The following is a 27,635-nucleotide window of genomic DNA, read 5'->3' on the forward strand; positions in this document are numbered from 1 at the left end:
CATCCTATATTTTGGTATCTTCTCTTATTAGTATTTGGTATCTTCTTGTTAGGGCAGAAGAGGGCAAATACTAGAAACAATTTTAAATTCTAGATATAATTTCAAAGCTGCAGAATGAATGACTATATAGAGAACAAACAGGATGCATTGGAAAGAATTGAAAGCAGGGAATGGAAAATACTCCACCATAAGATACAAACCTCAGAATATAACCTACATCTGCTATTTGTTGCCACACACAAATGCCCGTCAGAGAATTATTTTCCCTCCATGTTCCAAAGATAGAAGGAAGCCAAGAAAATCAAATACCAACATCTTCTTTTCCTTAATATTTATTGTTAAATTAGACTAGTAAAATACTAGGTCTGAACATAACATGGGACCAACAAAAATCTTGGACAAAACAGCAAGATAGCAGCTACCTACTTTTTGCATATGCACATAATTATGGGAGATAAAAAAGAACTTCCTGCAACTGTTCCTAGCCACCTGGTTATGTACATGTCACAATTTTAAATGAAGCCACAGGCACAAATTTTTGTATTCTTTTTGGCACTTGAGGAAACTGATATCCAGGCACTCCAGAAGACTCTAGTAACTAAGAAAAAGCAAAAAGAGGCCCAGAAAAAAAAGATAACAAGGAAAGTCGATGCCAATAATGTGAAAGAACACAGGTGGGGCCGGACTCAGGACTCAGGGATCTGTCTCCACCACATGGGCTCCCCAACACCAGAACCATTGCATAATCCTAGGAGTCCTGTGCCCTTAGACCCTGTCACTGAACCACAAGTATCAATGAGGGAAAAGCCTGAAAATAAATTAAAGAACACAACTAAAGCCAAAAATAAAGTTAAAACAACAACAACAACAACATGTTTTAACAGCTGTTCTCTATTGAATCCAAATTATACATGGAACATAAACTGAATTTACTTTCTCTTTTATTTCCATCTTGTATTTCAGACAGGTTGAAAAGTTACATTAAATTGATGTGATGTAATTCATTTATGTATCATTCACTATCATCTATGTACTGTGATATTTCCTATGCAAATAATAGAAATATACTAGTTTTGACCCTGACCTGCACCAGATTAATGGACTCAGGCCATATTTTCTGAACTTCTGCTGCTTGCTCCACCATTCTGGGTGAGACTAGTCTCTGGCTGACATTAGAGTCTAAACTAAAATGGGAGGTAGAGCCCCTCCCTTCTGGTTAGGTCCCAGCAGCCTCCATACTGGATACTGCTCACAGTTATATACTTCCTGTCACTTGGTGAAAATGGGTAGAAAAGGAAGATATCAACTCCCAGTCCAATCCCTGAGCATCTTCCAGGGGGTCTAACTTACACCCAGCACAAGAACACTAGAAAACCAACAGGGAAAACATGTAGAAGCCCACCAAGTCCAATAAGCAAAAATAGAATTACTAAAGACATAAGAAGACCATCAGAACAGTAAAAACTCCAACAGTGTTTTCAGTGATACAATAATGAGGTTGTTTAATGAGCTCAAAGAAATGATGGCACGGGTAGTTCACAAGAGAAGAGAAGTCGAAATGAGAAAACTACTACAATCAGAGATGAAGAGTATGGGAAGTGATATAAATGAGTCAATGGGAGCTCTGAACAGCAGAATAACTGTAGCTGAGCCAAAGATTAAGAAACTCGAAGGTGAGAAATAGGAAACCACTAGGAAATAGCAGAAGGAGGGAAATTATCTGAAAAGAAATGAACAGCATACTAGAGAGCTAAGGAATAAGCTCAAGAGAAAAATATAAGAATCATTAAAGTACCTGAAGTACAGGAAGGCAAATTTGATGAAGTGACAATAAAGAAACTGTCAACAAGAATTCCCAGAGTTGTCTGGGGTCTTCCTTCCAGTGAAGGCAAGGAAGCCTCCCCTAACCCTCCCCTCTTACTACTTATTTCTAGAAGCTCAAGCAGCCACACCCACATTCCACAGCTGCAGCCATGTAAACAACAGCCCAGGTTCAACAGCTTCAGGACTAATCTAAGAAGTAATGCAAGCCTCTAACAGGTACACAGGTCAAGTCCCCACCCTGCCAAGGCCCAGTAGACACAGCTATATCCCACAACCGCCACTATTCAAAAAGCTGAACTACTTCACTGCTTCACAACACAAAACGCAATACAAAAATCCCTTCCTCACACCTATATTCACTGCAGCACTACTTACAATAGCCAGACTCTGGAAACAAACAAGATGCCCTTCAAAAGATGAATGGCTAAAGAAACTGGTACATATACAAAATGGCATATTATGCAGCCATCAGGAGAGATGAAGTCAATAAATTTTCCTATACATGAATGCACATGGAAACTATCATTTCAGAGGGAGAGAGAGCACCACAGAATAGTCTCATCTATGGGTTTTAAGAAAAATAAAAGACATTATTGTAATAATGCACAACAGATGAGGGCTGGAGGGACTGACTCACAATATGAACATCACCACAAAGAGTGGTGAGTGCAGTAAGAGTGATATTACCCTAACAAGTACCATGACAATGTTAATGAGTGAGAGAAGTAGAATGTCTGACTCGAATACAGGCAGGGGTGGGAGAGGAGGGAGATGGGGTGCATTGGTGGTGGTAATGTTGCACTGGTGAAGGGAGGTGTACTTTTTATGACTGAAACCCAATTAGAGTAATGTTTGTAACCACAGTGTTTAAATAAAGACATTATTAAAAAAAAAACAACTAATCTTGGAAGAGAGGAAAGCCAAGCCACTGAAACGGACTGACTCACCTCTACAGATCCTGGAATTCCTGAAGGCAGCTGCAGATGCATCCATACAACACCTCTAAATTCTAGAATACTGAAGTAGGACTGTACCAAATTAGATGAGAAAGTAGCAGAGAAGCCAACTAAGCCAACTAAACACAGTAAACAAAAATAATAATATAGAAGGCTCAACCAGCAACAACCAACTTAATAAATAAACCTTAGAAAATGACTTAATGAATCCACTGTGAGATATAATAGTTTTCATAAATTTTCTTTAAAGTATTTTTCAATAATTACCATTTTGTTTTAACAAGCAATACAAAATAAGTTACTTTGTGCCTACTCACAGGGCTAGGGGTTAGGGGTGGATGGAAAACTGGTGACAATCGTTACAATGGTGGAGAGATTGGTATTGGAACACCAAATGTCAAAACAACTGTAGTATGAACAACTTTGTAAACCACGGTGTTTAAATAAAGTTTAAAACATTTCCCAGAGTTGCATAATATAAGCAACAAGATTTAAGAAGCCTGAAGGGCCCTGAAGAAACAGACCCAACTAGGAAAACTCCAAGACACATTGTATTCAACATGACAAAAAAAAAATAAAAATAAAAATAAAAAAGATAGAGACAGAATAATGAAAGCAGCAAGAATAAAACAGGAACTACAAACAGGGAAGTTCATAACATACACAGTAGATCTTTCTAATGAGATTTTACAAGCCAGAAGAGACCGGAAAGATATAGTATTAAAATTCAATGAAATGAACACCTCACCAAGAATACTCTATTCAGCTAGATTATCATTCACATTTGAAGGAAATATACAATTTCATGGACAGATAATATAATGCTTAGGTAATTCATAACCTTGAAATCAGTTCAAGGTTTTGAGGACAAACTTCCCAACATGTAACACTGAGCAGAGCACTTAATAATGGTGCATATGGTTGCCCTCTATTAGATTACGAAGATTTTATATATTTTCAATGATGAATTGTCTCATTAAGAAAAAGTATACTAGTTTCTAAATTTTTGTCATGAACTCTAACAATCTATATATACTAGCACTTAAAAAAAATTCTCCATATTATTTACTCTGCATTTAGGTAACAAAACCCTTCAAAGTTCCTTTCATAGGGAGAATAAGGAGAGAGATAAGTACGATTACATGATTTTCCAGTGATAAAAGATTATGGACCCTTAACTCTGTTCAGAAAACAGATTATGAAGCAATAATCTTTTAGCTGAATTCAGAAATGTATGTTTAAAACTGGTGAAAGACAGACAATAAGAAGTGTTATTTCATAACCACGGTGAAAGTATAGAAGATAGGATGCTTGACTGGCACACAGCTGAACTGGGTTTGATCCATATCAAGTCATATGGTTACAGAGCCAGACAGAATAATTCCTTAGTACACAGCCAGGAGTAAACCCTGATCACCACCAGGTGTGGCCCAAATCTCTCCCTAAAAAAAAGAAATGATATTTCAAAAGTAAGAGTAAATATTCTTTGGCTATTTTTATGAGAGATGAGTAAGGATACAGAAACAATGAAGAAGAGGAGTCTATAGAAGGCCAGAAAGGCCTAGCCTCAGTCTATGAGCACTCATGCAGGGGAGAAGGTTGGGACCCAGTGGGAACATTCATCAAGGTCCCAAATGCTTAAGTGACTGGCAGTCCACATCCTCTTCCTGATATGACCACATAACACAGGCTAAAGCTTTGGGCTCCTCAGAACTGTGGATGGTAACAAGACAGTGTAAGGGAAAAGCCAGTGCATGCCCTTCCAAATAAGACCAGGCCTTCCCTTGCCTTTTTCACAGAGAGCAGCGTGAAGAGGCCCATTCTGTTCTGTACTATATAGCCCATTCTGTGCTGTACTGCAATTCCCTTTCCAATAGAGACTGGTGGCATCTCACTCTACTGGTCTGAGTGTCTGCTGCAAACCCTGTCCTTCCTACCTTCAAAAGCCACTTTTAAACTGAATGACATCAGAGGATTCTTGAGGACTATGAGACTTCAGAAATAATGATCCACTGATTTTACAGTTGAGAAAATGAAAGCCCCAAGAAGGGAAATGACTTCCTTCATAACCAGTGCACTTCTCTTCACAAGAAAGTCAAGTAAGTGACTGTATAGTTTTACAATTTACATGACATAAAAAAAATTGGTAATGTAGATAGAACAAAGTTAGCAAATTGTGCTAAAAAAACAACAACAACAAGATTTTGGCTTTTTAAATAATGGTATTATTTTAGCAATGGAAGTTCAGATAGGATATACTGCTTAAATATATTGTATCTTGCCTAAACAGATAGGAATAAGTAATCTTGAGAAACTCCGGGTAGAAAAAATAAAACTAGACATAATTCTATGTGGCTTAGTGTATGGTAAGCAACTATGCACCTACTTCTACAGATTTAAAATATATAAACTGGTGGGAGGAAAATAAGCACCGGTGAAGAGATGGATGTTGGGAATTGTATGACTGAAACTTAATCATGAACAACTTTGTGAGTATATTTCATGATGATTCAATTAAACATTTTATTAAAAAATAAAATTAATTAACAAAAAGTATTCATTATAAAAGGTAATGGAAAATGGCCAATAAGAAATCAAAGAGAGTAGGAGCAGGGATTCAGGGAGGACAACACTGGTGGTGGGAATGGTCTTGGCTCATTGTCACTATGTACTTTAAATATTACTGTGAAAGATTTGTAAACAAATTTGTAAATTTATTTACTCCCGAACAGTACCTCTAGAACCTTAAAGACTCTATCGTAGGCCCTGTCCTAGGACCTGCGCAAATACCAAGATTGCTTGCTATAGTGGCCTTATTTTCTCATCCACAACAGAGAAGGTTTCTGACACCATAAAAAAACAAAAACAAAAAAATAAAAAACAAAAACCGTGGGATATGGCAATGAGAAGGTATGGAGCCAGTGGTTGTTCCCATGACAATATGTTTCAAGAGTGGAGAAACCTTGAATCTCTTAGGCCACTGGAATTTCCTTCCTTCCCCAATACTTGCTGTGCCTATACAAAAAAAAAAAAAAAAAAAAAAGGTGGGGTAACACAAACCCTGCCACTACAGCACTTTTTTTGGTTTTGTTTTGTTTTATTTTTTGTTTGTTTTTTGCTATTATTTTCCTTCTCTTTTTTTCTCCCATTTTTTTCTTTCTTTTCCACTTTTGTGGATATTATTCGATGATTTTTCTTTTTTAGTAATTGATACCAAATTTTTTCTCCTCTTTTCCTTAACCTTTTTATCTCCAACAAAATAGCATAATTTGAATCATTCAGCCTCATAAATTGAGGGGGGAAAAGAATGATACCAGGACCAGTCATATAAAAATGTAGTGTAAATAAAAAATGACCAGACTGGAACACCAAACAGAATAGATACCCAACCTATAACAAGCTGTAAGGCGGAGACCATTTGCACTAGGATTCTGGGGGGTAAAGGAGGGAGATGTGGAAGACATGCTGGAAACAAGAGTGAAGGAAGGACAACATTGGTGGTGGGAATGCCCTTCATTCATTGTCACTATGTATCGTAAATAATTCTGTGTAATGAACTTCAGTCACAATAAAAAAAAAAAGATAATAAAAAATTATTTACTCCCCCCAAATAAGAAATCAAAGAGGGGAAAATGCCTCCATTTATTCCATCCTAAACTCCCTAGGGAGAGCAGCTCCTTTAGAGAAGGACAATGGCTTAATTTCTTACCTTTGTAGTTTTCTTTCTTTATAAAAGAATCCAACAGTAAATTGAATGTAAAGTTATCTGGAAAAATTCCATACTGAACCTGTAAGGAAAATAAAAAATATAAGGAAAGTTAAAAGAAACATATCTATTTGGGCTTATTATATATTACCTACATGTTACCCAGGACAGGTATCTACACTACTATTAGCCTGCAAGTGTTTGCCTGATTTTACAGCATCTGTGACACTGAAAGAGAAGTTGTGACTCAGGAGGTTTAAGAGCTGCAACTGTGGGGCCGGAGATATAGCATGGAGGTAAGGCATTTGCCTTGCATGCAGAAGGTCGGTGGCTCGAATCCCAGCATCCCATATGGTACCCTGAGCCTGCCAGGAGCGATTTCCGAGCATAGAGCCAGGAGTAACCCCTGAGTGCTGCCGATGTGATCCAAAAACAAAAAACAAAACAAAACAAAATAAGAGCTGCAACTGTTTGGTCAGGGTGAGAAAGCTGTAAGTGGGTGTCTGATAGAGAAGCACTGAAATGTGAAAAACTCAGTTCTAATGCCTTGCCAAAGCTAAAAACACCAAATTTCAACCACTGCTCACACCATGAGGTGATTTTTTTTTTTAATTAGATGAAAGAGGGGGCGGGGTCAGAGAGATAGCATAGTGGTAGGGCGTTTGCCTTGAAAGCAGCTGATTCAAACAGAAGGTGGTTTGAATCCCGGCATCTGATATGATCTCCCAAGCCTGCCAGGAGTGACTTCTGAGTGCAGAGCCAGGAGTAACCCTTAAGAGGCTCCTGGTGTGACCCCAAACAAACAAACAAAAAAAGATAATGGGGGTCAGAGAGATAGCACAGCAGTAGGGCATTTGTCATGCAGCAGCTGACCCAGGACAGATGGTGGTACGAATCCCGGCATCCCATATGGTCCCCCGAGCCTGCCAGGAACGATTTCTGAACACAGAGAAACTAGTAACCCCTGAACGCTTTTGGGTGTTACCCAAAAACAAACAAACAAACAAACAAGCAAAAAGATGATGGTCAATGCTAAAATAGACCCCCATAAGAAAGCATATACATCAGGCAGGAGTTGTGGAAGGAGAGAGATGGGGGGCATTGGTGGTGGGAACGTTGCACTGGTGAAGGGTGGTGTTCTTCTGGTGACTGAAATCCAACTATAGTCATGTTTGTAATCACGCTGTTTCAATAAAGATATTATTTAAAGAAAAAAGGAAGTATATACATCTTACTATGTGATACTTCCCAGTCTTTAGCCTGCTCCCTAACCTTGAGACATGGCACTATATAAATATAAAGTATGCACATATATTATAGTCCACAGTCACTCATAATCACAGAATTATCATTTTTTGTTGGGTTGGCAATAATGATAAGAACACTTAAAATGTACCTTATTAGTAACTTTTTGAATATGCTATTGTGAGCTACTACATGAATGATACCGTGCATTTGGTCTTTAGAATTTATTCACCTTGCCAATTAGAAGACAGTACCCACTGACCACTATCTTCTCAAACCCTTCCTGCCTTCAGGTCCTGGCACCCACTCTTTTACTATTTCTATGCACTCAGTATAATATGTATGTATGTATATATATGTATACACATATATATGTGTGTCATAGAAATATATATGTATACATACACATATATAGAGACATAGATATATACTGAGAATATATATATTCATATATATATGAACATACAGTATTTGTCTTTCTCTAGCTTTCACTTAATATAATGTCCTTAAGGTTGACTCACATTATAGCAAATGGGGTTATGGGGTATTCTCTTCTATAGCTGAAAATATTCCAATATGTATAGATGCCACTTTTAATTTTTTGGTTCTTGGGTCATACTCAGTGCCGCTCAGGGGTTACTCCTGGCTATGCATTCAGAAATTGCTCCTGGCTTGGGGGACCATATAGGATGCCAGGCATTGAACCCAGGTCTGTCTAGGTCTGTCAGCTGCTAGCAAGGCCAACACCCTACTGCTTGCTATTGCTCTGGCCCCTAGATGCCACATATATTTTATCTGCTTGTCCATCCACAGACACTTAGGTTGTTCTCATGATTTGGCTACTACGAATAATGCTGTATTGACCACATAGCTGCAGAATATAGCTATTCAGGATAATCATTTTATTTACTTTACATATTACCAGGAATTAGGATTGTTGGATTACATGGGCACTCAATCTTAATAAGGGAGAGAATTTCACTAAATTTGAGTACATATGAATTTCCTATATGCTAGATCTTCACCAGCTTTTATTATATCTCATTGCTTAGACTGGTTTTGACAAAAAGAAGAAATGTACCCAAGGACTATAACTAAGTTTTTAAGATGTTCTGTTCACAGAAACTGAATATTTGATAACCCAAATCTCTTAAAATGTAGATCCTTTAGCACCTCACTGATAATTTTTTAGAATTATATTTTAAAAATAAAGATTATTAAGCCTCAAATTTACAAAGTAAGAATTTCTGGAAAGGAGACACAAAAGCCTTATGTGACCAAGTCTCTCATGTGACATTTATGCTCAATCAAGTTTGACTAGAAAGTAGCTGCATTTTTGTTATTGATATAGATAGTGACTGCATTGTTTTTCAATCTCCACTCAAGTAGAATTAGCCTTGGTATCTCTCAACTGCCCCACTCTTCCCACTGCACCCACTCCTACCACTAAAAATACTTGAAGACTTTTATTCAAGTATGTCACCCCCTGGGAGTTGCTGACAGTCTTGACCACTAGTTGCAAATGACTGCTAAACTGAGTGACCATTACTAGGAGTCTGTGTGGGATGCCTGATATGCTGAACTAAAAAAAAAGTTTAATAGACATTGTTTTTAAAGTTAAACCTCGCTTGCAGGCACCCAAGAGAGATCACTAATCTCTAAAAGTGGGGTAAAAACCAAATAGTTTAGAGTAATAAACCATTAAAGAGCCTTGAATAAAAGACCCTGAGTAATTCTCAACCTAGCCGCAAATTACAGTCAGCCTAAAAATTTAAATTATATCAATGAGAGCTGACCAGGCAAATCAAAAAGGGGCAGTCAATAAAATGATCATGGTAGTTACATATCAAACACCAACATTACAATGTGAATCCTGCAATTGAGTGACAATAATATGTCACTGTAGGCTCATTAACAATAATGGCGCAGGTGGGGCATGTTGATAATAGGGGAGATCAGGAGGCTGCATGTAGGGGGCAGGGAACAGATGGGAAATCTCTGTACCTTCTGTTCTATTTTGTTGTGAACCCAAAAAATAAAGTCCATAAAAAACACCATGAAACTGTTAAAAATTCTATTACCTGTTCTAGGAAGATCATTTATATTAGAATTGGGGGATAAAGAAAAAAAGAACATTTGTAATTTTCGGAAATTTCTCATGTGATTCTAATGGTTGGAAATTCTATGTTTAGAAATCTATGATTCTATTAGGTTGAAAATCACTGATTTAGAATAAGTCACTGAAAGCTGAAAAAATAAAAAGACCTAAAAAGTAAAAACATCTGTTCAAATGAAGAACAATGAGTAGAATTTTTTTTGGTTACTTGTTGAGTCTTCTGAGTCCTTGCCCAGTGTTATTTGTGCTCAAAGTCAAGGAACAGCAAGGTATTGGATAAATTTTCCTTCTTTCTAAATATTATTTTTTTTCTTCCCTATAGGAATCTTCTTTGAGTAAAGTTTGTGTCATTAGGGTTAGAGAAATAGATCAAAAGGCTCGAGATATACACTTGGTTTGCAAGAACTTTTGAGTTCAAACAACCCCTCCCCCCAATCAAACTAAACAAAAATTAAATAAAAACTCTAGGACTTGGGACTGGAGTGGTGGTGCTAAAGGTATGGCGTATGTATGCCTTGCAAATGCTAGCCTAGAACAGACTGTGGTTCGATTCCTGGCATCCCATATGGTCCCCCTCAAGCCAGGAGCGATTTCTAAGGCATAGGCAGGATTAACCCCTAAGCATCAATGGGTGTGGCCCAAAAACAAAAAAAACAAAAACAAAACTCTAGGACTCAATTCATTAAATCCCTGGGGATCCAATATTCTATTTCTCAGTGACTCTGACTATAATCTTACCTAGAAGAAGGATGGGGTATTATTCATTTTTATGTCATACCAAGTACAATGCCTGCAATGTCCCCCCCCCCCCCACACACACACAAACTGTTGTGTCTGATAAGGTAAATTAGAAACAAGTAAAAACCTCTAAAAGCCAAAATTACCATTTCTTCTTTTTGTTTGTTTGTTTTTTGTGGGGGCACACCCATTTGATGCTCAGGGGTTACTCCTGGCTAAGCGCTTAGAAATTGCCCCTGGCTTGGGGGGACCATATGGGATGCCGGGGGATCGAACCTCGGTCCTTCCTTGGCTAGTGCTTGCAAGGCAGACAGACACCTTACCTCTAATGCCACCTCTCTGGCCCCAAAATTACCATTTCTTTTTGAGTTCTAACTCACAAGGTAGAAATAACATAATAGAAATCACACAGTTTCACTGAAATTCTGCATTTTTTTTCTTTTTGAGCCATACCTGGCAGTGCTTTGTGGTTATTCCTGATTCTGCACTCAGAAATTACTCCTGGCAGGTTCAAGGAACTATTAGTGGACCTCAAACTTTTTATTTTATTTTTTTGTTTTTTGGGTCACACACGGCTGTGCTCAGGGATTACTCCTGGCTCTACGCTCAGAAATCGCTCTGGCAGGCTTGGGGGATCATTATGAAATGCTGGGATTCGAATCTCCATCCTTCTGGATGCAAGGCAAATGCTTTATCTCCATGCTATCTCTCCATCCTCAAACTTTTTAAACAGGGAGCCAGTTCACTGTCCTCCTGACCCTTGGAGGGCTGGACTATAGTAAAAATAAAAACTATGAACAAATTCCTATACTCACTGACTATATCTTATTTTGAAGTGAAGAAACAAAATGGGAACAAATACAATATGTGGCTGGTGGGCCGTAGTTTGAGGACCACTGGACTATATGGATGTTGGGATCAAACCTGGGTAGGCCATGTAAATGACAAATGCTCTCTCTGCTATTTTATCACTCGGCCCCTAAAGTATTTTTTACACGTCAAGTTAATGTTGCAGCTTGAGACTCACAGTAATAATAACCTTCTAAACTTTTGGTTCTTTTATGATTAATTTCACATTTTGAACACAATAAAGACACAATCTTTAGCTGGAATCTAACATTCAAAAATTACCTAATCATGGGGACTTTGGGGTTTGAGGAGATTTGAATATGTATGTTGAATAATTTCAGAACACTGTTCTAAAAATGACTGCACAGTAGTGATGACATTCCAGCAAAATAGTCATGTCCTATTCCCTAAATTTCACCAAAGAGAACCTGGTAAAAAATCTAGGGTTTAATGCTCAGGAATGCAGTGCTTCTCAGAAAAGTTTTTTGGTTTCATTACCCTTTACATTCACCAGTCCACTTCTGAGTTGGAACAGTAGTAGATTCAGAAATTTTTATTTCTAGTGGGTAGACAAATTTGACCTCAGCTTCATCTAGCAATTGTTCAAAAACTACTCACCTTATTTACAAGAGTATATAAAGCTTTGTCGAGCGCACCATACTTTAGACACTGCCTAATCCAAGTGTGGATAGTCCAGTCTCTCAGGTACCAGCAGTTAGGGCTATGTCGGAATCTAAACAAAATATGAGGAAAAAAAAACTAGTGTTACCTCTTCAATATCACTACCAAGACATAATTTCTATTAGCAAGTCCTTCTCTTACACACTAGCATCTGCGAAGTCAATGTGACCAAGAGTCCTAAGTCAGCATTCAACAAAAAAGCTGAGGATAAAACAAATTAACTATAGGACTGGAGAGATAGGATAGAGGGCAGGAGACTTGCCTTGTACCACTGCCACTTGTACTGGATCCTGGCACCACATATGAATCTCACCAGGAGTAATCTCTGAATGCAGAGTCTGGAGTAAAGCCTGAAGATAGCCAAGTGTGGTCCCAAAACAAGCACAACAAAACCATCCACAAAACAAAAATAAAATTCATTATCTCTAAAATAATAATAATAAGGGAAAGAAAAAGTAAAGTAACAATAAATACCAAAAATGACATTTCTATTTCTTATTTAATACTCCCTAATTCAACATACTGACTTAAGATTTCTGGGGGGGAAAAAGGATGTGGTGAAACTTCTACTAGTCATAGTATTAGATCAATATAGATTTCAATAGATCAGAGAGAGATGAAGCTGAAGCTGACAAAGTTAGAAGCCTAACTCAGAGCTTGATGAGAGCACAAGCCTGGCTGAGTTCAATTCCCAGCATTATGTGTCTGTACTCTTCCACCCCAACAAAGCACTGCTGGGTGTCCTCTACTAAAAAAACAAAAACAAAAACAAAATGGAAACGTACATTAAAGCATGAGGCAAATGTGATCAGCTTTGATTTATATGGGCACTTCTTATAGTACTTAGCAGAGATTGATTGGACATTCTTCATAGAACTGAAGAAAAAGGAAAACAAAGGACAAGAGAAATTGAGTAGAATTCTTTGGCTGTCTTTTTTGCAGCTTCGTAAAACTCCATTTCACTTTTCCTTCCTATGGCTCCCCAGCTCGTTTTACAGGGCTCTGCAGCCTGAGCTGAGGTACAAAATAACTGTACTCTTACAAGCCATGGTGCTTGGAAAGGACTTCTCAACAGCTTTGGGGATCCCTACCACAAGAATATGTAAGAAGAGGGGGCCGGAGCAGTGGCACAGTGGTAGGGCATTTGCCTTGCACATCACTGACCTAGGATGGATCATAGTTCAATCACCCAGCATCCCACATGGTCCCCCAAGCCAGGAGCGATTTCTGAGGAAAGAGCCAGGAGTAACTCCTGAACATCACTGGGTATGGCCCCCCAAAACAAAACAAACTAAAAAACCACCCCTTTGTTTACTTATTTCTCCTCAGACACCATCATCAAGTTCCCACTGTTACTTTAATCATGCAAGTCAATCTTTGGGGCCCATAAACATCACACTATTTTCATCAAAAGGCAGGTAAGACAAATACTAAAGGGCAAAAAAATTTGTGGATTTTATACCTGATTTGAGAGTTGGTTAAAGACTAATACAGTATAATAATTTTTAGAGGCTGGTTATTCAATCTGCCACTTGTTAAGAGAATTTCTTGCTGAGCAGGTTCTCTGCCAAAGCACCAATATATAAAATAAATAAATAAATAAATAAAAATAAAACCAACTGAAAAAAAGAAGAAGCAGTGTTTAATTTGGAATATTAACATTCTAGAGAGGAATTTGATTAAAATAAGATCTGAAGATATTTGACGAATTTAGTCATCTTGTTCTGCCCATTCTTCTGAAAATATCAGCTTTCTCTGGAAAAAAGTATCTCTCATTTTGTTTTCTTACAGAATTAACTCCTTTAAAAGCAGAAAGATACAAATGTCAAATCATATTTAGATGAAAATGACCTGGCCAGAGGAAAACTCTGGAATGGTTGCCTGAGATACAAGACGTAAGCAGAATTCCTCATAGAATGGCACAAATATACCTTTTAGTATTTCAGATGTTCTCTCTCACATATTTTAGGGGAGGGAATACATACCCAGCAAGGCTCAGGGCTTATTCCTGACTGTGTACTCAGGAATTACCCCCGGTTGGCTTGGGGGACTACATAAGATGTCGGAATCAAACCTGGGTCCAGCATGTGCCGCCCTCTGCCCTCCATGCCCTGCCCCCACATTTCAATTTTTTTGTTTTTGTTTTTGTTTTTTTTTGGTTTTTGGGCCACACCTGGCAGTGCTCAGGGGTTACTCCTGGCTGTCTGCTCAGAAATAGCTCCTGGCAGGCACAGGGGACCATATGGGACACCGGGATTTGAACCAACCACCTTTGGTCCTGGATCGGCTGCTTGCAAGGCAAACGCTGCTGTGCTATCTCTCCGGGCCCCACATTTCAAATTTTAATGAAAAAATTTTCTCACTTTTTGTTTGTTTTGGGCCACACCCTGTAGTGTTCAGGGCTTACTTCTGACTCTCTGTTCAGGGATCACACAATGGGCTCGGAACCATATGGCATGCCAGGAATTGATCCCATGTCTGAAGTGTGAAAGGCAAGTGCCCTACCCATTGTACTATCTTTTCAGTCTATTCCTCAAATTTTAATTTCTATTTAATAAGTTTTTTCTGAGTGCTATACAGGGGACTACTCCTGATTTTGTGCATGAGGAATGCTTCAATATGCGGGTGTTGGGGACTGAACTGGGGTCAGAAACATGCAAGGCAAGTGTATCAACCCCTTTACTATTACCTCTCTGGCCCTCTCATATTTTAAAATCAGTAATTTCAGTTCCTGGAGCTCCTCTCTTTGTTACTCTGGAAAACTCTGGAAGAGATTTAAATAAAGTATGATGGCCAAAGAAATTTTTTGAAAAAACGTGAAGAGAAACGCCTGGTTTCCTGTTCCAGTGAGAATGATGCTTTCTTGCCTTTCGTCTGCATGCAGACTGGGAGGGAAGGAGCAGCTCAGAACATGCTCTGCACTGATGCCTAAGAGTCTGGTGTGATTCACAGTAGGTTTTTGGTAAATTAAAAAACTAAATAAGAGGGCTTCCATCACAGTATGAGATGCACCAATCATTTGAAATCTATGGCTAGAGGAAGAGCCGTGACTTTCCTTCTCAGATATTCAGAACCTCACAGTCAAAACAAGTATATACAAACACAGTTCAACAGTCATTTTAGGTGGAAGACAGGAAGTGTTAAAGACAAAAAAAGTGCCTTAGGTGATAGAGGTGTTTTGGGGAACAGTGCAGTTAACAGTTCATTTTCTCTTTAAAAACTATACCTAGGTAAAACATAAAATATCAACTGTCCCATTTGTCCAAGATTAATTATTTTTTTAATTTTGGTTTTGGAGCCACACCTGGCGGTTTTCAGGAATTACTTCTCGATCAGTGCTCAGGATCATTCCGGAGGTACTCAGGACACCAAATATGGTGCCAGGGGTCAAACCCAGGTTGGCCACATGCAAGGCAAGTGCCTTACCTGCTGAACAGTATTTCTTTGCTGCCCACCCCCACAGCCAATTATTTTAAGCCTAATCCTCATTTTAAATCTATTTGTCTGCCTTATATATCATTAATGACTACTAAAATGTGGCATTTGGGGACCTAAGTGATAGCACAGCAGGTAGGACATTTGCCTTGCACATGGCCAACCTGGAACCAATCCGGATTCAATTCCCAGCATCCCATATGGTTCCCAAGCCTTCCAGGAGCCATTTCTGAGTGCAGAGCCAGTAGTAACCCCTGAGCGATGCCAGGTGTGGGCCCCCCCAAATAAAATAAAATATGGCCTTCTGTTTGACAGACTTTAAAATAAAAGCAGATACTTAAATTAAACCAATACCTATTTGCATATTTATAATCATGAATCATGAACAGTATACTATTTCAGGCTCTGAAGAATTACCAGAAGTTATAGAACCCAGTTATAGGACTTTAAAGCTCAAATGAAAATCTGTTTAAAGCCATTTACTAATCTTCTGAGGTTGTCAATGTAAGGAAAAAAAGAATATTTCATTTTTTTAAAAGTTTCTCCTTGGCTTATTTTTTAAAAGACTAAAAGCTATCTAAGACACCATACATCTATCAACCTATCATCCTTCTCCATATACCTAATCTATAGGCATAGATATAAATACTTCAGAGGGCAAGTAACTCTTGGAGGGAGATCTTGTTACAGAAATCTGGCCAAGAAACAGATTGGCACTAGAGAGATAAGAGGGAGGTCCAGTTTATTTATACATGCAGACTCAACCTCACTATTGCAAGCGTTTTTTAACATGTTACATTGCTTCTGGGGGGTGGTTATTTTTCATTTAATATGGCTGCTAATGTATACAATGACTGGTTCCATCACTGATTAATACAATTTAAGTCCCATATGACATTTATTAATTGTTTCTGTGACCTCATTCTTGCTCACACAACCTGATCAGACTTGCTCCCTTGCTCTGTCTCGGTTTTAACTTTTTCATTCATCTTTGCCCAGCTCCTAGAATGGGTCACTCAGAGGTCCTGCTTCTAATTTCCCCACTTCAATATGATGCAGGAGTCTCTCAAATGTCTTCCCTATCCTGGGACAGAGCTTCTTGTTATGATTTTTGCTAAGACCTAGTCAAACAAGGTAAAATATAAAACAACATTAAATCAATTTAAAGGCAAGACAAAAAAAAAAAAGCACAAATTATTTGAAATATTCTGCCCAAAGTATAATCCTACATTTCCTAGGTAGGCAGTATCTGAACTCTATAAAGGGACCCACCAGCATGAAAGAAATGAGCATACAAAATAAATAATTTAGACTACAAATAATGCAACACACTTGTTGTTAGTAAGGGTTCACCTTATGATGGGGAGACAGAAAATTCCTGCTTTCTCTGTAGTTCAGACTAAGAAAAGAGGGTCATTTCCAGAACTGCCAGTGGGCAAATGATAGGTGGAAGGGGTTCTTTCCTGGATGGTTCTGCGGATGGCTGGATGGGTATACTCCCTTGCAGCCAGGAAAAAGGCTGGGAGAAGAACACAGCCAGCACACCGATTTTCCAATTTGTCAGCAAACAGACTGGCTTTTGTTCTACCCGCCTAGCAGACAACAGCAGCCTCTGGAGCTACCCTTTCAGCACACAGGATGCAGCTGCTTGCTCACCTCCACAGAAGCTGGATGACTGGGCAGGTCAGCAGATGGCCACACTAGGCAAACCGCATGGGCTTAGAAAAGACAAACAGATGCAACCCGAATATCTTAACAGTGCCAGTGCTCAACAAGGTAAGAAGCCAGCTATGAAACAGAGTGACTGCCAACAATTCAAAGGATGTGAATGTTTTGGAGAGAGAGTGCTTTGTGTTTGAGGTCAGAGAGAAGGGAAGAAAATGAAAAAGTGAGTTTTCAGGCTCTAGCTCTGCTTCTAAAACCTGATCCCTTGGCTGCAGGGATCTCTGCCCACAATTTATATGAGGGCTGGATGAAGACATCTTGTTGCAAATCCTGGGCAGGGACAGGAAACTGCTGCTTCTCATATCCAGATTTCAGAGCATTCACCCACACTAGAGCACACTCAAGGTGGATGGAAGCAGGATGGAGGAAGACAAAGTTGAAGCTAAGATATTCCATTTCTTAGAGAGCCAGAGTCACTGGCACCTTAGATTTCTTTTATGTGAAAAGAGCTCCCTCAAAACAAACAAACAAAAAAGCTTTCTACCAAGAAGGAAAAGAGAAAAACTCGAGGCTTACTGTAATTATACAGAAGAAAAGGCCTGGTGTTGACAAAGTCACATGGGATTTCTTGTTTGTGTTCAATGTTATCACATCATTAAAAGAAAAAGCAAGACCCAATCTTTCTTCATGAAATTTCAATAAAGGCTCATGCAGTGTGGAGAAGGTGGCAATGCTCGCCAGCTCCATCAAAGTCACACCCCCATGCAGCTGGCAGAAACTCACCCCAAAACACACACACACACACACACACACACACACACACACACACACACACACACACACACACACACACACACACACACACACACCATAGCACTGGCTCTTATATGTATGAATGAGCAAGCTTTCCACAGTACTGCTCTGATTACGGGAGCCACCAGCCTTAAAATGCACACATGCAGCTTTCCCTTCTCCCGGTTGTACTATCTCCTGGGGCAACAGGCTTCACAGATGGAAACCTCAGCTTTAGTGTGGGGCAGACTCAGTGATGAGTGAAGGGCCTGGGGGATAGAGAGGGAGAAGGGAAAGAAAGCCAAGAAGCAAAACCTGCTAGTTGCAGAGCCTGGAGTGAGAACTAGAAACCATTACCGATGAAATCAAGTAAGTAACTGAAGGCTTGTGCCCTTTCCCAAACGTGATAGAACCAATATCATTTAATCAATGACACTCATGTTCTCCTTAGAAAAGCATAATTTTCCGCCTTCCCTTTTTGGCAATTTTTCTGGAAACTCAGTTTTCTTCGATTATCAGTTGCTACAAACTATTATCAATCAAATCAAATTCTGCTCTCCGATGACTATCATATATTTTATCTAAAGTTTAAAAAAGCAAGATAGGGGCAGGGAACAAGACTGAGCATCTGTCTTGCATTCCTGAGATCACAAGTTTGATCCTAGGCACTATTTCCCTTGGAATTGCTGGAATGATCCTAGTGCTCACTGCCCCACAAACACATGTGCAACCCTCAACAAGTGTGACAATACTGATAAAATAATTGTAAAAAATAAAAAGCAAGGTGCCTGAGAGATAGCATGGAAGCAGGGCATTTGCCTTGCATGCAGAAAGACGGTGGTTTGAATCCCAGCATCCCAAATGGTCCCCCGAGTCTGCCAGGAGCGATTTCTGAGCACTGCCAGGTGTGACCAAAAAAAAAAAAAAAAAACCCAAACCAAAACAAAAAAGAAAAAAGGGAACAGAATCTATAGAGAAGCTAAGAGTAAAAATTCCAGTACTAGATAATCAAATCTCTCTCCTGATCTCTCTTTCTCTTCTTACTCTTCTAGGGGAACTTCAGTTAATTAATTTTTTTTCTCTTTTTGGACCACACCTCGTGATACTCAGGGGTTACTCCTGTCAGTTAATTAATTTTTTTTCTCTTTTTGGACCACACCTCGTGATACTCAGGGGTTACTCCTGGCTATGCACTTAGAAAATGCTCCTGGCTTGGGGGACCATATGGGAACCGGGGATCGAACCATGGTCTGTCCTAGGTTAGCGCGTACAAGGCAAAAACCCTACTGCTTGTGCCACTGCTCTGGCCTCTAATTTTTTTTTGGGGGGGAGTTTTTGGTTTTTTGGCCACACCTGGTGATGCTCAGAGATTACTCCTGGCTATGAGCTCAGAAATTGCTCCTGGCTTGGGGGACCATATGGGACACCAGGGAACAAACCATGGTCTGTGCTAGGCTAGCACACAGGCAGACGCCTTACCGCTTACACCACCACTTCAGCCCCCCCTAATTTTAATTTTTAACAATAATTCCTGCCCTATACTACGTGAAGCAGAATGAGTAAAAATCCCTTTCCCCAAATTAGGAGGTAGCAAATAAAAAAACCTTTCTTCAAAAGTTCTCTTATTTTTGTAATGTCATGTAATACAGATATAGGTGCAAGCAGTACATTTCACACTTTTCAGAACATGGATCCAACAATTTTGACACTTTCAGCTATCATCACAATAATCAAGATAGAAGAACTGTTCTTGTATTAGCATGCGAGTTAACTGCATCAGTAAAAACAAATTTTATATACGTAACTTCTTGGGGTCTTTCCACCCCAGATTTATTAATTTCATAAGAGGAAATGTATAAGCTAGCAAAAATACTTTTATCTTTTGGTTAGTTTATCCAATCAATTACCCCCATAAAAAGTATTAGAAATAAACAATGCAGGGGCTGAATTGATAGCATAGAGGGCAGGGAGCTTGACTTGCAGACATCTGACCTGGGCTCAATCCCTGGTACTCTAGATGGTCCCTTGCGCACCATCAGGAATGATTCCTGAGTGTAGAACCAGGAGTATGAGCACCACTAGGCATGTCCACAAACAAACAAACAAACAAACAAACAAACAAACAAAAAACATCAACCAATCCAAAAATATTTTTTTTAAATGCAAGCTGTTTTTTCTAAGACTTACATGCAGTCATCAGACCTTCTTGGTACCCCAATTTGCCTTTGCAAAAAGGATGGTAAGTAAGAGGATTTTTGGTAATTTATAGCACAGACATGGAACTTTGTGAATGTGAAGTGCTAAATAAATGCAGCACAATAACACATTTTCTGAAGTGAAGAGAGCGTTATGATAAATGAAGTCTAAATTTATCAGCCCCAGGCTTCAAAATGAGGTCATTTGCATTTCATCTGGGAGCGGTGGGTTAAGTGCAATACACGAGACGCTCCATGAGGTGAATATGTGTGCTTCCATGTCTTTTTTTTTTTTTTTTGGTTTTTGGGCCACACCCGGTAATGCTCAGGGGTTACTCCTGGCTATGCGCTCAGAACTCGCTCCTGGCTTGGGGGACCATATGGGACGCCGGGGGATCAAACCGCGGTCCGTCTCCTAGGCTAGCGCAGGTAAGGCAGGCACCTTACCTCCAGCGCCACCGCCCGGCCCCGCTTCCATGTCTTAACAGAAAGCACAAACTGTAGTTAAATTCTTTGTGCTGCTCAGTGATCCCCCTTCCTCCTCTCTCAGAGGGACTGCTGCTGTCTCACGGACTTCTCTCCATCTTGGGAAGTTGCTTCAACTTCCACTTGCAACTCTTTTTTTTGTTTGTTTTGTTTTTGTTTTTGTTTTTGGGGCCACACTCGACAGTGCTCAGGGGTTACTTCTGGCTCTGTGCTCAGAAATCACTCCTGGCAGGCACGGGGGGACCATATGGGATACCAGGATTCGAACTATCATTGGTCCTGGGTTGGCCAATTGCAAGGCAAATGTCCTACTGCTGTGCTATCTCTCCGGCCCCATTGCAACTCTTTTTTTTTTTTTTTTTTGCCGAGAAATGCAGCATGACAGAAAACACTCAGGATTCATATAAAGTTGATTTTTGGGGGGTTGGTTTTGTTTTGGGGAACACACCCAATGGTGCTCTGGGGTTATTCCTAGCTCTCATGCAGAAACCTGGACCTCCTACATGCAAAGCACACCTCAGTCCATTTTAGCTATCTCTCTGGAGCACAAAATTGATTCTGAAATTAACTCCTAGTTCGTGTGTATTCAAAAACCTTAAACTGTTGCCGAATTTTTCATAAACCCCACAGTTTCAGAAGCAAGGCACTAGGAGATAGAATTCTTATTGGTGAAATACCTATCCACTTTATGCTAGGTATAATATGTGTGTGTGTGTATGTATATATATGTATATCATATATATATAAATATTTTTTGCTTTGAAGCCACACCCAGCATGCTCAGGGATTATTCCTCACTCTGCTCTCAAAAATCACTCCTGGAGGGCTCAAGGAACCATATAGGATGCCAGGAATCAAACCCAGGTCTGCCATGTGCAAGACAAGTGCCCTTCCCACTGTGCTCTCTCTCTGATTCAGTGATTTGTGATTATTATTATTATTTTTTGGCTTTTGGTTTTTCGGCCACACCTGGTGATGCTCAGTGGTTACTCCTGGCTATGCTGTCCTAGGTCAGCTGCTTGCAAGGCCAACGCCCTACCGCTGTGCCACTGCTCCAGCCCCTTATGATTTGTATTTTATCCCAACTAGTCTATGCATGTTTCTCTAACTACAAATTACCTTTTAAAAATAAAAAGATGGGCTGAAAAAGTAAAAAGGTGGGATGAAAAAAGAAATCAAAGGGCTAGAGCACAGACTTATGCAGAGGTCCAGATTTGTGTCTGCACCACATGGTCCCCAGAGTACTGACAGAAAACAAAAACAAACCCTTGAGCACTTCGATTAACTCCCTCGGTTGTCTGTGACCCCCCCAAAAATAACAAATACCTCAAAACCTTAAAGAAAATATCTTCAAAGATAGTTCTCCTTTTATGATGCAGAAAGAGAGGCCCAGGGGTTGAGGGTCTCTGCTTGATGAAGGGTCTTCTTTCTCTCTTCTTCACCTTCCACACACACACACACACACACACACACACACACACACACACACACACACACACACACACACATACTCAAAATGAGTGAAGCACACACACACAGACACACACACACACACACACACAAATACTCGAAATGAGTGAAGTGTTCTTTGTGAAAAGTCAGGAATGCTATTTTTATTTCCTTCCCTAAGACAACAGATATAGGTAACAGAATTATTTGTGGAGAGAATGGGAGAAGTAAATCACTGTACAGTGTGACTGCCAAGGCGCCTCAAAGCAGGGAAGAGCTGCGGAGGGCCAAGTGCTGAGCAGCCAGAGACAATGCCCTAAAAACATCTGGTGAGTTTCTCCAGCCATTGGAAGGTAGAATAGCTGTTTGCCACCTCTCAGATACCAAAGTGCAAGGTCAGGTCAAGGGCAGAGAAACTTCAGCTACCAATAGCAAGATGTCAAGAAAACTGGATCTTGGGACCAGTCCCATTTATTATTTTTTCCAAATTATTAATCACTGGATAAGGTTAAGACATGAAACCTGGTATAGATTTACATATGCTGTGAAATGATTACCACTAGGTTCGGTTTGTCTAGCCTCTGTTATCTACAGATGCAGTACAAAGAAATCATTTCTGTTTACATAAAGGAGACAAAGTGAAAACTGGCATGCTTTGGGCAGAGAGGAAGGAACTATTTCTGATTTTATGAGGTAATTTGTAAGCAAGCAATGAACCAGTCTTAAAATGGCAAAGATTTCCTGATGTTGTCTCCAGTTTGGCTAGGAACTTCAAGCAAAATTTTTGCAATGACTAAGACAGGAAAATCACATGTATTAGTCACTGGTAGGCTGGGCAGTGGAATAATTCTCAGGAGATCACAGTGGAAAGGGGAAAGGAGGAAAGTAAAGGTATAGCAATCAGAAATTCTATAGTATTCTAGGCTTTGTGAAGTTGTCAGGATTAAGTCAATCACAAAAGAAGTAAGCAAGGCAAAGACTGGGGCCATGTCACCCGAGCATAAAAGCAGGGAGCTCTACCAGCTGGTGTTAAAGCAGATTTATATGTGTTTGTATGTGCGATTATGAATTTCTTTAGAGGTATTTTCTAGGGAAGAGAAGGTCAGCACTAAGCTGGATTTCTTATGAGTCAGCTTTTTCTCTAATAAGAAAAGCATCTTAGTGTTTCAAACATCTTGCTCTCTAATACATGGAAAAGTTAAATCCTGAGGGAAAAGGGTAAGATGGAACTGACTTTCAGTGATACAGCCCAGCTTCTCAACTCGATTCCATTTCTGTAACTGTTTGTTCCCTAACTGATAAGCCTTTAAGTTTTTAAAATGATAGGCTTTCTATCTTGCATTTGATCATTTATAAGGCTGATGAGATTATGTAAATACTAATAATGTATGTGGTAATTCATGAATATTATTTATAATTAAACAGTAATCCACTCCAGTTTTGAAGCATCATCCTTCCGACAAACTAATAAAGACTAGGCATGCTATTTTGGGGATGGGGGTTGGGAAGAGATAGATGACTAATTCTGATGTCCAGTAAAATGAAACAATTTACTCTTGATTTGCACAGTCAGCAGCAGGGCCTAAATTGACTCTTTAATTTTTGCTTTTCCACCATTGCTTCATTTTGTTTTCATTTTCATTTGGGGGGACACTCCTGGTAGTGAACAGTGAGTACTGCCAGAGGTCCTGGGGATTGTCTGTGGGCCCTCTACTTGCACAGCCTGTGAGCTATCCCTCCACCCTGCCTCTTCTACTACTTTTATTTGTAAACTCTCTTTTAAAAGCATTTTTGCAGTTTTACAAAATCCACAACATATTTTGAGATACAGTCTTGCTGTAAAATACTTCATAGCTGCCCTGAACAAGCTGTCTGACTGTGAAAAGTCATTTGACCAATTTTAAGGTTTCAGTTCCTTACAAGTATGGAGTAAAGAGGTAGGATGACTGAGTCCTTAACTCAAACTTCTATGGGGCCATTATACAGGAAGACTATGAAAGACAATACCTCAAAACTGCTCAGGAGCTATTTCTGGCCCTGTGCTCAGAGATTACTCCTGAGCATTCCCAAGTACGTGGAGGATTGACCCAAGGTTGGCAGGATGCAAAAAAAGTGATTTACCCACTGTACTACCTTCCTGGACCAAGTCCTCAGATTAATATAATAATAATAATAATAATAATAATAATAATAATAATAAAGAATCACACTGAAGGAAAGCTTCCTTTCTTCTCTCCATGCACAATCTTTTTTTTTTGGGGGGGTTTTTGGTCATGCCCAGCAGCTCTCAGGGGTTACTCCTGGCTCTATGTCCAGAAATCACTCCTGGCAGGCTCAGGGGGACCATATGGGATGCTGGGATTCGAACCACCATCCTTCTGTATGCAAGGCAAACACCTTAACATCCATGCTATCTCTCCGGCCTCACCATGCAAAATCTTTATTCAACCAGCAATGAGAGTAATAATATAGATATTATGTATATTTAAGTGTATGTATTTCTATATTTGTTTCCCTTTTCACGGAGTAGGAAATCAAAATGGAAAAAGAGGAATACTAATTTGACAAAATATCTAAATTGTAACAGTATTTATTTTTCCCCACCCAGAATAAAAATAATAATAATATGTTCAAACACTATTTAGGACTACTTCAAGTAATAAAAAAAATAGCTAAATCAAGTTTGGCAAAATTTCCTCTTTAAAAAATGATGTAGGTCCCAGAGACATAGCACAGCGGCGTTTGCCTTGCAAGCAGCCGATCCAGGACCAAAGGTGGTTGGTTCGAATCCCTGTGTCCCATATGGTCCCCCGTGCCTGCCAGGAGCTATTTCTGAGCAGACAGCCAGGAGTAACCCCTGAGTACCGCCGGGTGTGGCCCCAAAACCAAAAAAAAAAAAAAAAAAAGATGTAATTCAACAATTTCTTTCTTCTTTCTCCTCCCACCCTCCTCCCTCCCTTCCCTTTCTCCCTCCTCTTAAAAAAATGATGTAATCCAACTATTTCTTTCTTTTTTTCTCCCTCCCTCGCCTTATTTCTTCTTTTCCTCCCTCCCTCCCTCCCTCCCTCCCTCCCTCCCTCCCTCCCTCCCTTCCTTCTTTTTCTTTCTTCCCTCCCCCTCCCTCCCTTCTTTTTTTCTTTCTCTTTCTTTCCTCCCTCCCTCCCTCCCTTCTTTCCTTCCTGATGGCACTCAGGGGTTCTCCTTACTGTGCTAAGAAATTACTCCTGGCAGGCACAGCGGACCATATGAAATGCTGAATCAGCTGTGTGCAAGGCAAATGCCCTACTGCTGTGCTAACTCTCTGGCCCCAATGATTTTTTAAGTTGAAAGTTGAACCTTCAGACATAATCATAGGCTTTGCTGAATAATTATTTTCTTTGTTTTGGGGACACACCCTAGCAAATGTTCAGGGTTTATTACTTGCTCTATGCTTAGGGATTACTCCTGGAAGAACTCAGGGCACCCTATGTGGTGGTGCTATGGATGATCAAACTCAAGTCAGCCATAAAGTACTCTATTCACAGTACTGTTGCTCCAGCTCTTGAATGATTTTGTATTAATGAGGTACTATTTCTCTAACTGAACACCCACAGAGCATGGAACCACAGTGTTAAAACCAATCTAACAGGAATATCTGACTTCGGTTGATGCCCAGCCAAGAACCAAGGCAATGTGACAATTTACCACCCCTGGTTTGCACAGATCCTGGGAAATCAGGGAACACAAGTCAAGCCATAGCATGGCCTTCTGGCATATCTAAGAAGGTGACAGAAGGGGAATAGAGAAAGAAGAACAGTCAGGGAAAAGGGAATACAAAAATCACACCAGCTTTATATTCTGATGTTGACACATCAACCACTTCTGGGATTCTATACACAGAAGCCCTTGCTTTATGTGGAGGAGACAGTTGGAGCCTAATAGAGACAGAAGAATACCAGATTGTAGTAAACTCAGTACAACACCAGAACAGGCCATAAGGATCTCTTCCTTTGCACACTACAGAAAACCACTTACAGCACAACTCAGCATTATAGCACAGACTTTTTTTTTTTTTATATAGCACAGACTTTTAACCACTTCCTCTAAGAAATAGGATCAAACATCTTGTTCCTTAAAAAAAAAAACACAGGGAATGTGACATTATCCACAAACTATGTTGTTAGGTACATATTATTTTGAAATTTTTTAAATATAGGCAGGGATGGGGAAGGCGGGAGGGGGCAGTGGTGGTGGGGCTGGTGCAGTGATGAAGGGGGGTAAAAAAGAATAAAAAAGAGTTTCTAAGTTTTCTCTTAGTTTAAATATCACTGAAAATCCTAGGAAATAGAAGCATTATAGAAGAGGTAGCTAAAATAACTAAAAGTTCTACATGATAACAACAATAAGGGTTTTGGTGCTGGCATTAGTGTTAATAAATCAATATACTTATATATATATATAAAAGGAAATGAATCATCTATAAAATATAGAAATTTGTTTACTTTGCATTTTAATACTTCATACTGAAATAAATGTAATAGATTAACATGCATTCTGTTCTTAGACATTGCATGTGTAAGCATCTGTAAAACTAGCTGAACTTGTACAATTTAATTTCTTTTTTTTTAATTTTTTTTGTTATATTTATTTTATATTAAATGTGTAAATATTTTATTCAGGACTACTGCATCATACTGAAAAATCACCACATAAGTATCTACTCTATTTTTAAGTAATACATTCTTTATTTTTAATGCTTCTCATTATACAGAAACTGAAACTGCATAGAATGCACATTATTTTTCAGTGAAATTGAGATATCCATAACTACAGTTTAGTGTGGTATTAAAAAAATTTGTAGTTTTGTAACATCTGTTTTTCTAAATAAAATATCAGCCAAACACAGTCTTTTTAGCTTCTGCTACCTTTTTTTTTAAATCAAAGCTTTGATAGTATTAAAAAATTAGCATTCATAAGGTTTCAGACTTTTTGATTAGCAAAGCTGAATGTTTGTTGGTCATTTCTTGTAAGCAAAAGTTTTAGAGGTGTTAAGTGTATAGTTTTGGACAGTAAGGTGGGAGTAAATGGGTATAAAGAAAAGCATCATACTGTGGTTTGAGTCCTCAAGTCAAGTTAGCTGCATTACACCCTTGCCTTGACTCTACTGAAATCATGTCCTCCCATGCTCTCATACCCACTGGGCAGTCTACTTTCTCTATGCAGTCACAGAAAGCACCCTGAAATATACTCAGGAATCACTCCTGGCAGTGTTCAGGGAGGGTCAGATGGGATGATGGGGATAGAACTCTAGTTGACTGCATGCAAGACATGTGCCTTGCCCATTGTACCACCTCTCCAACCCCTTCAAATAAACATTTCTTTCTAGCAACTATTTAGCTGGCCATTTTTCTTTTTACTTTAAATAATTTATACCCACTAGCTCTAAAATTTCAAACTTTACAAAAAATACTTTCAATATGTTTAAGGCTTTTGGTCCTGAATGTGAGATCAGAAACTGA

At 39.3% G+C, this 27,635-nt stretch overlaps 1 protein-coding gene across 1 annotated transcript in view; it reads right to left on the reverse strand.

Annotated features, from left to right (window-relative positions):
- Positions 1 to 27,635, reverse strand: part of MRPS27 (mitochondrial ribosomal protein S27) — a 104,022-nt gene that overhangs the window by 15,713 nt on the left and 60,674 nt on the right. The window contains exons 5-6 of the mRNA XM_049768798.1: positions 12,053 to 12,167; positions 6,490 to 6,568 (exon numbers count right to left, since the gene is read on the reverse strand). Coding sequence (XP_049624755.1) covers positions 6,490 to 6,568; positions 12,053 to 12,167 — 194 coding nt within the window. The remainder of the gene's footprint in view (positions 1 to 6,489; positions 6,569 to 12,052; positions 12,168 to 27,635) is intronic.

Source organism: Suncus etruscus, chromosome 2 (assembly GCF_024139225.1).
Source record: "Suncus etruscus isolate mSunEtr1 chromosome 2, mSunEtr1.pri.cur, whole genome shotgun sequence".
Lineage (NCBI taxonomy): Eukaryota > Metazoa > Chordata > Mammalia > Eulipotyphla > Soricidae > Suncus > Suncus etruscus.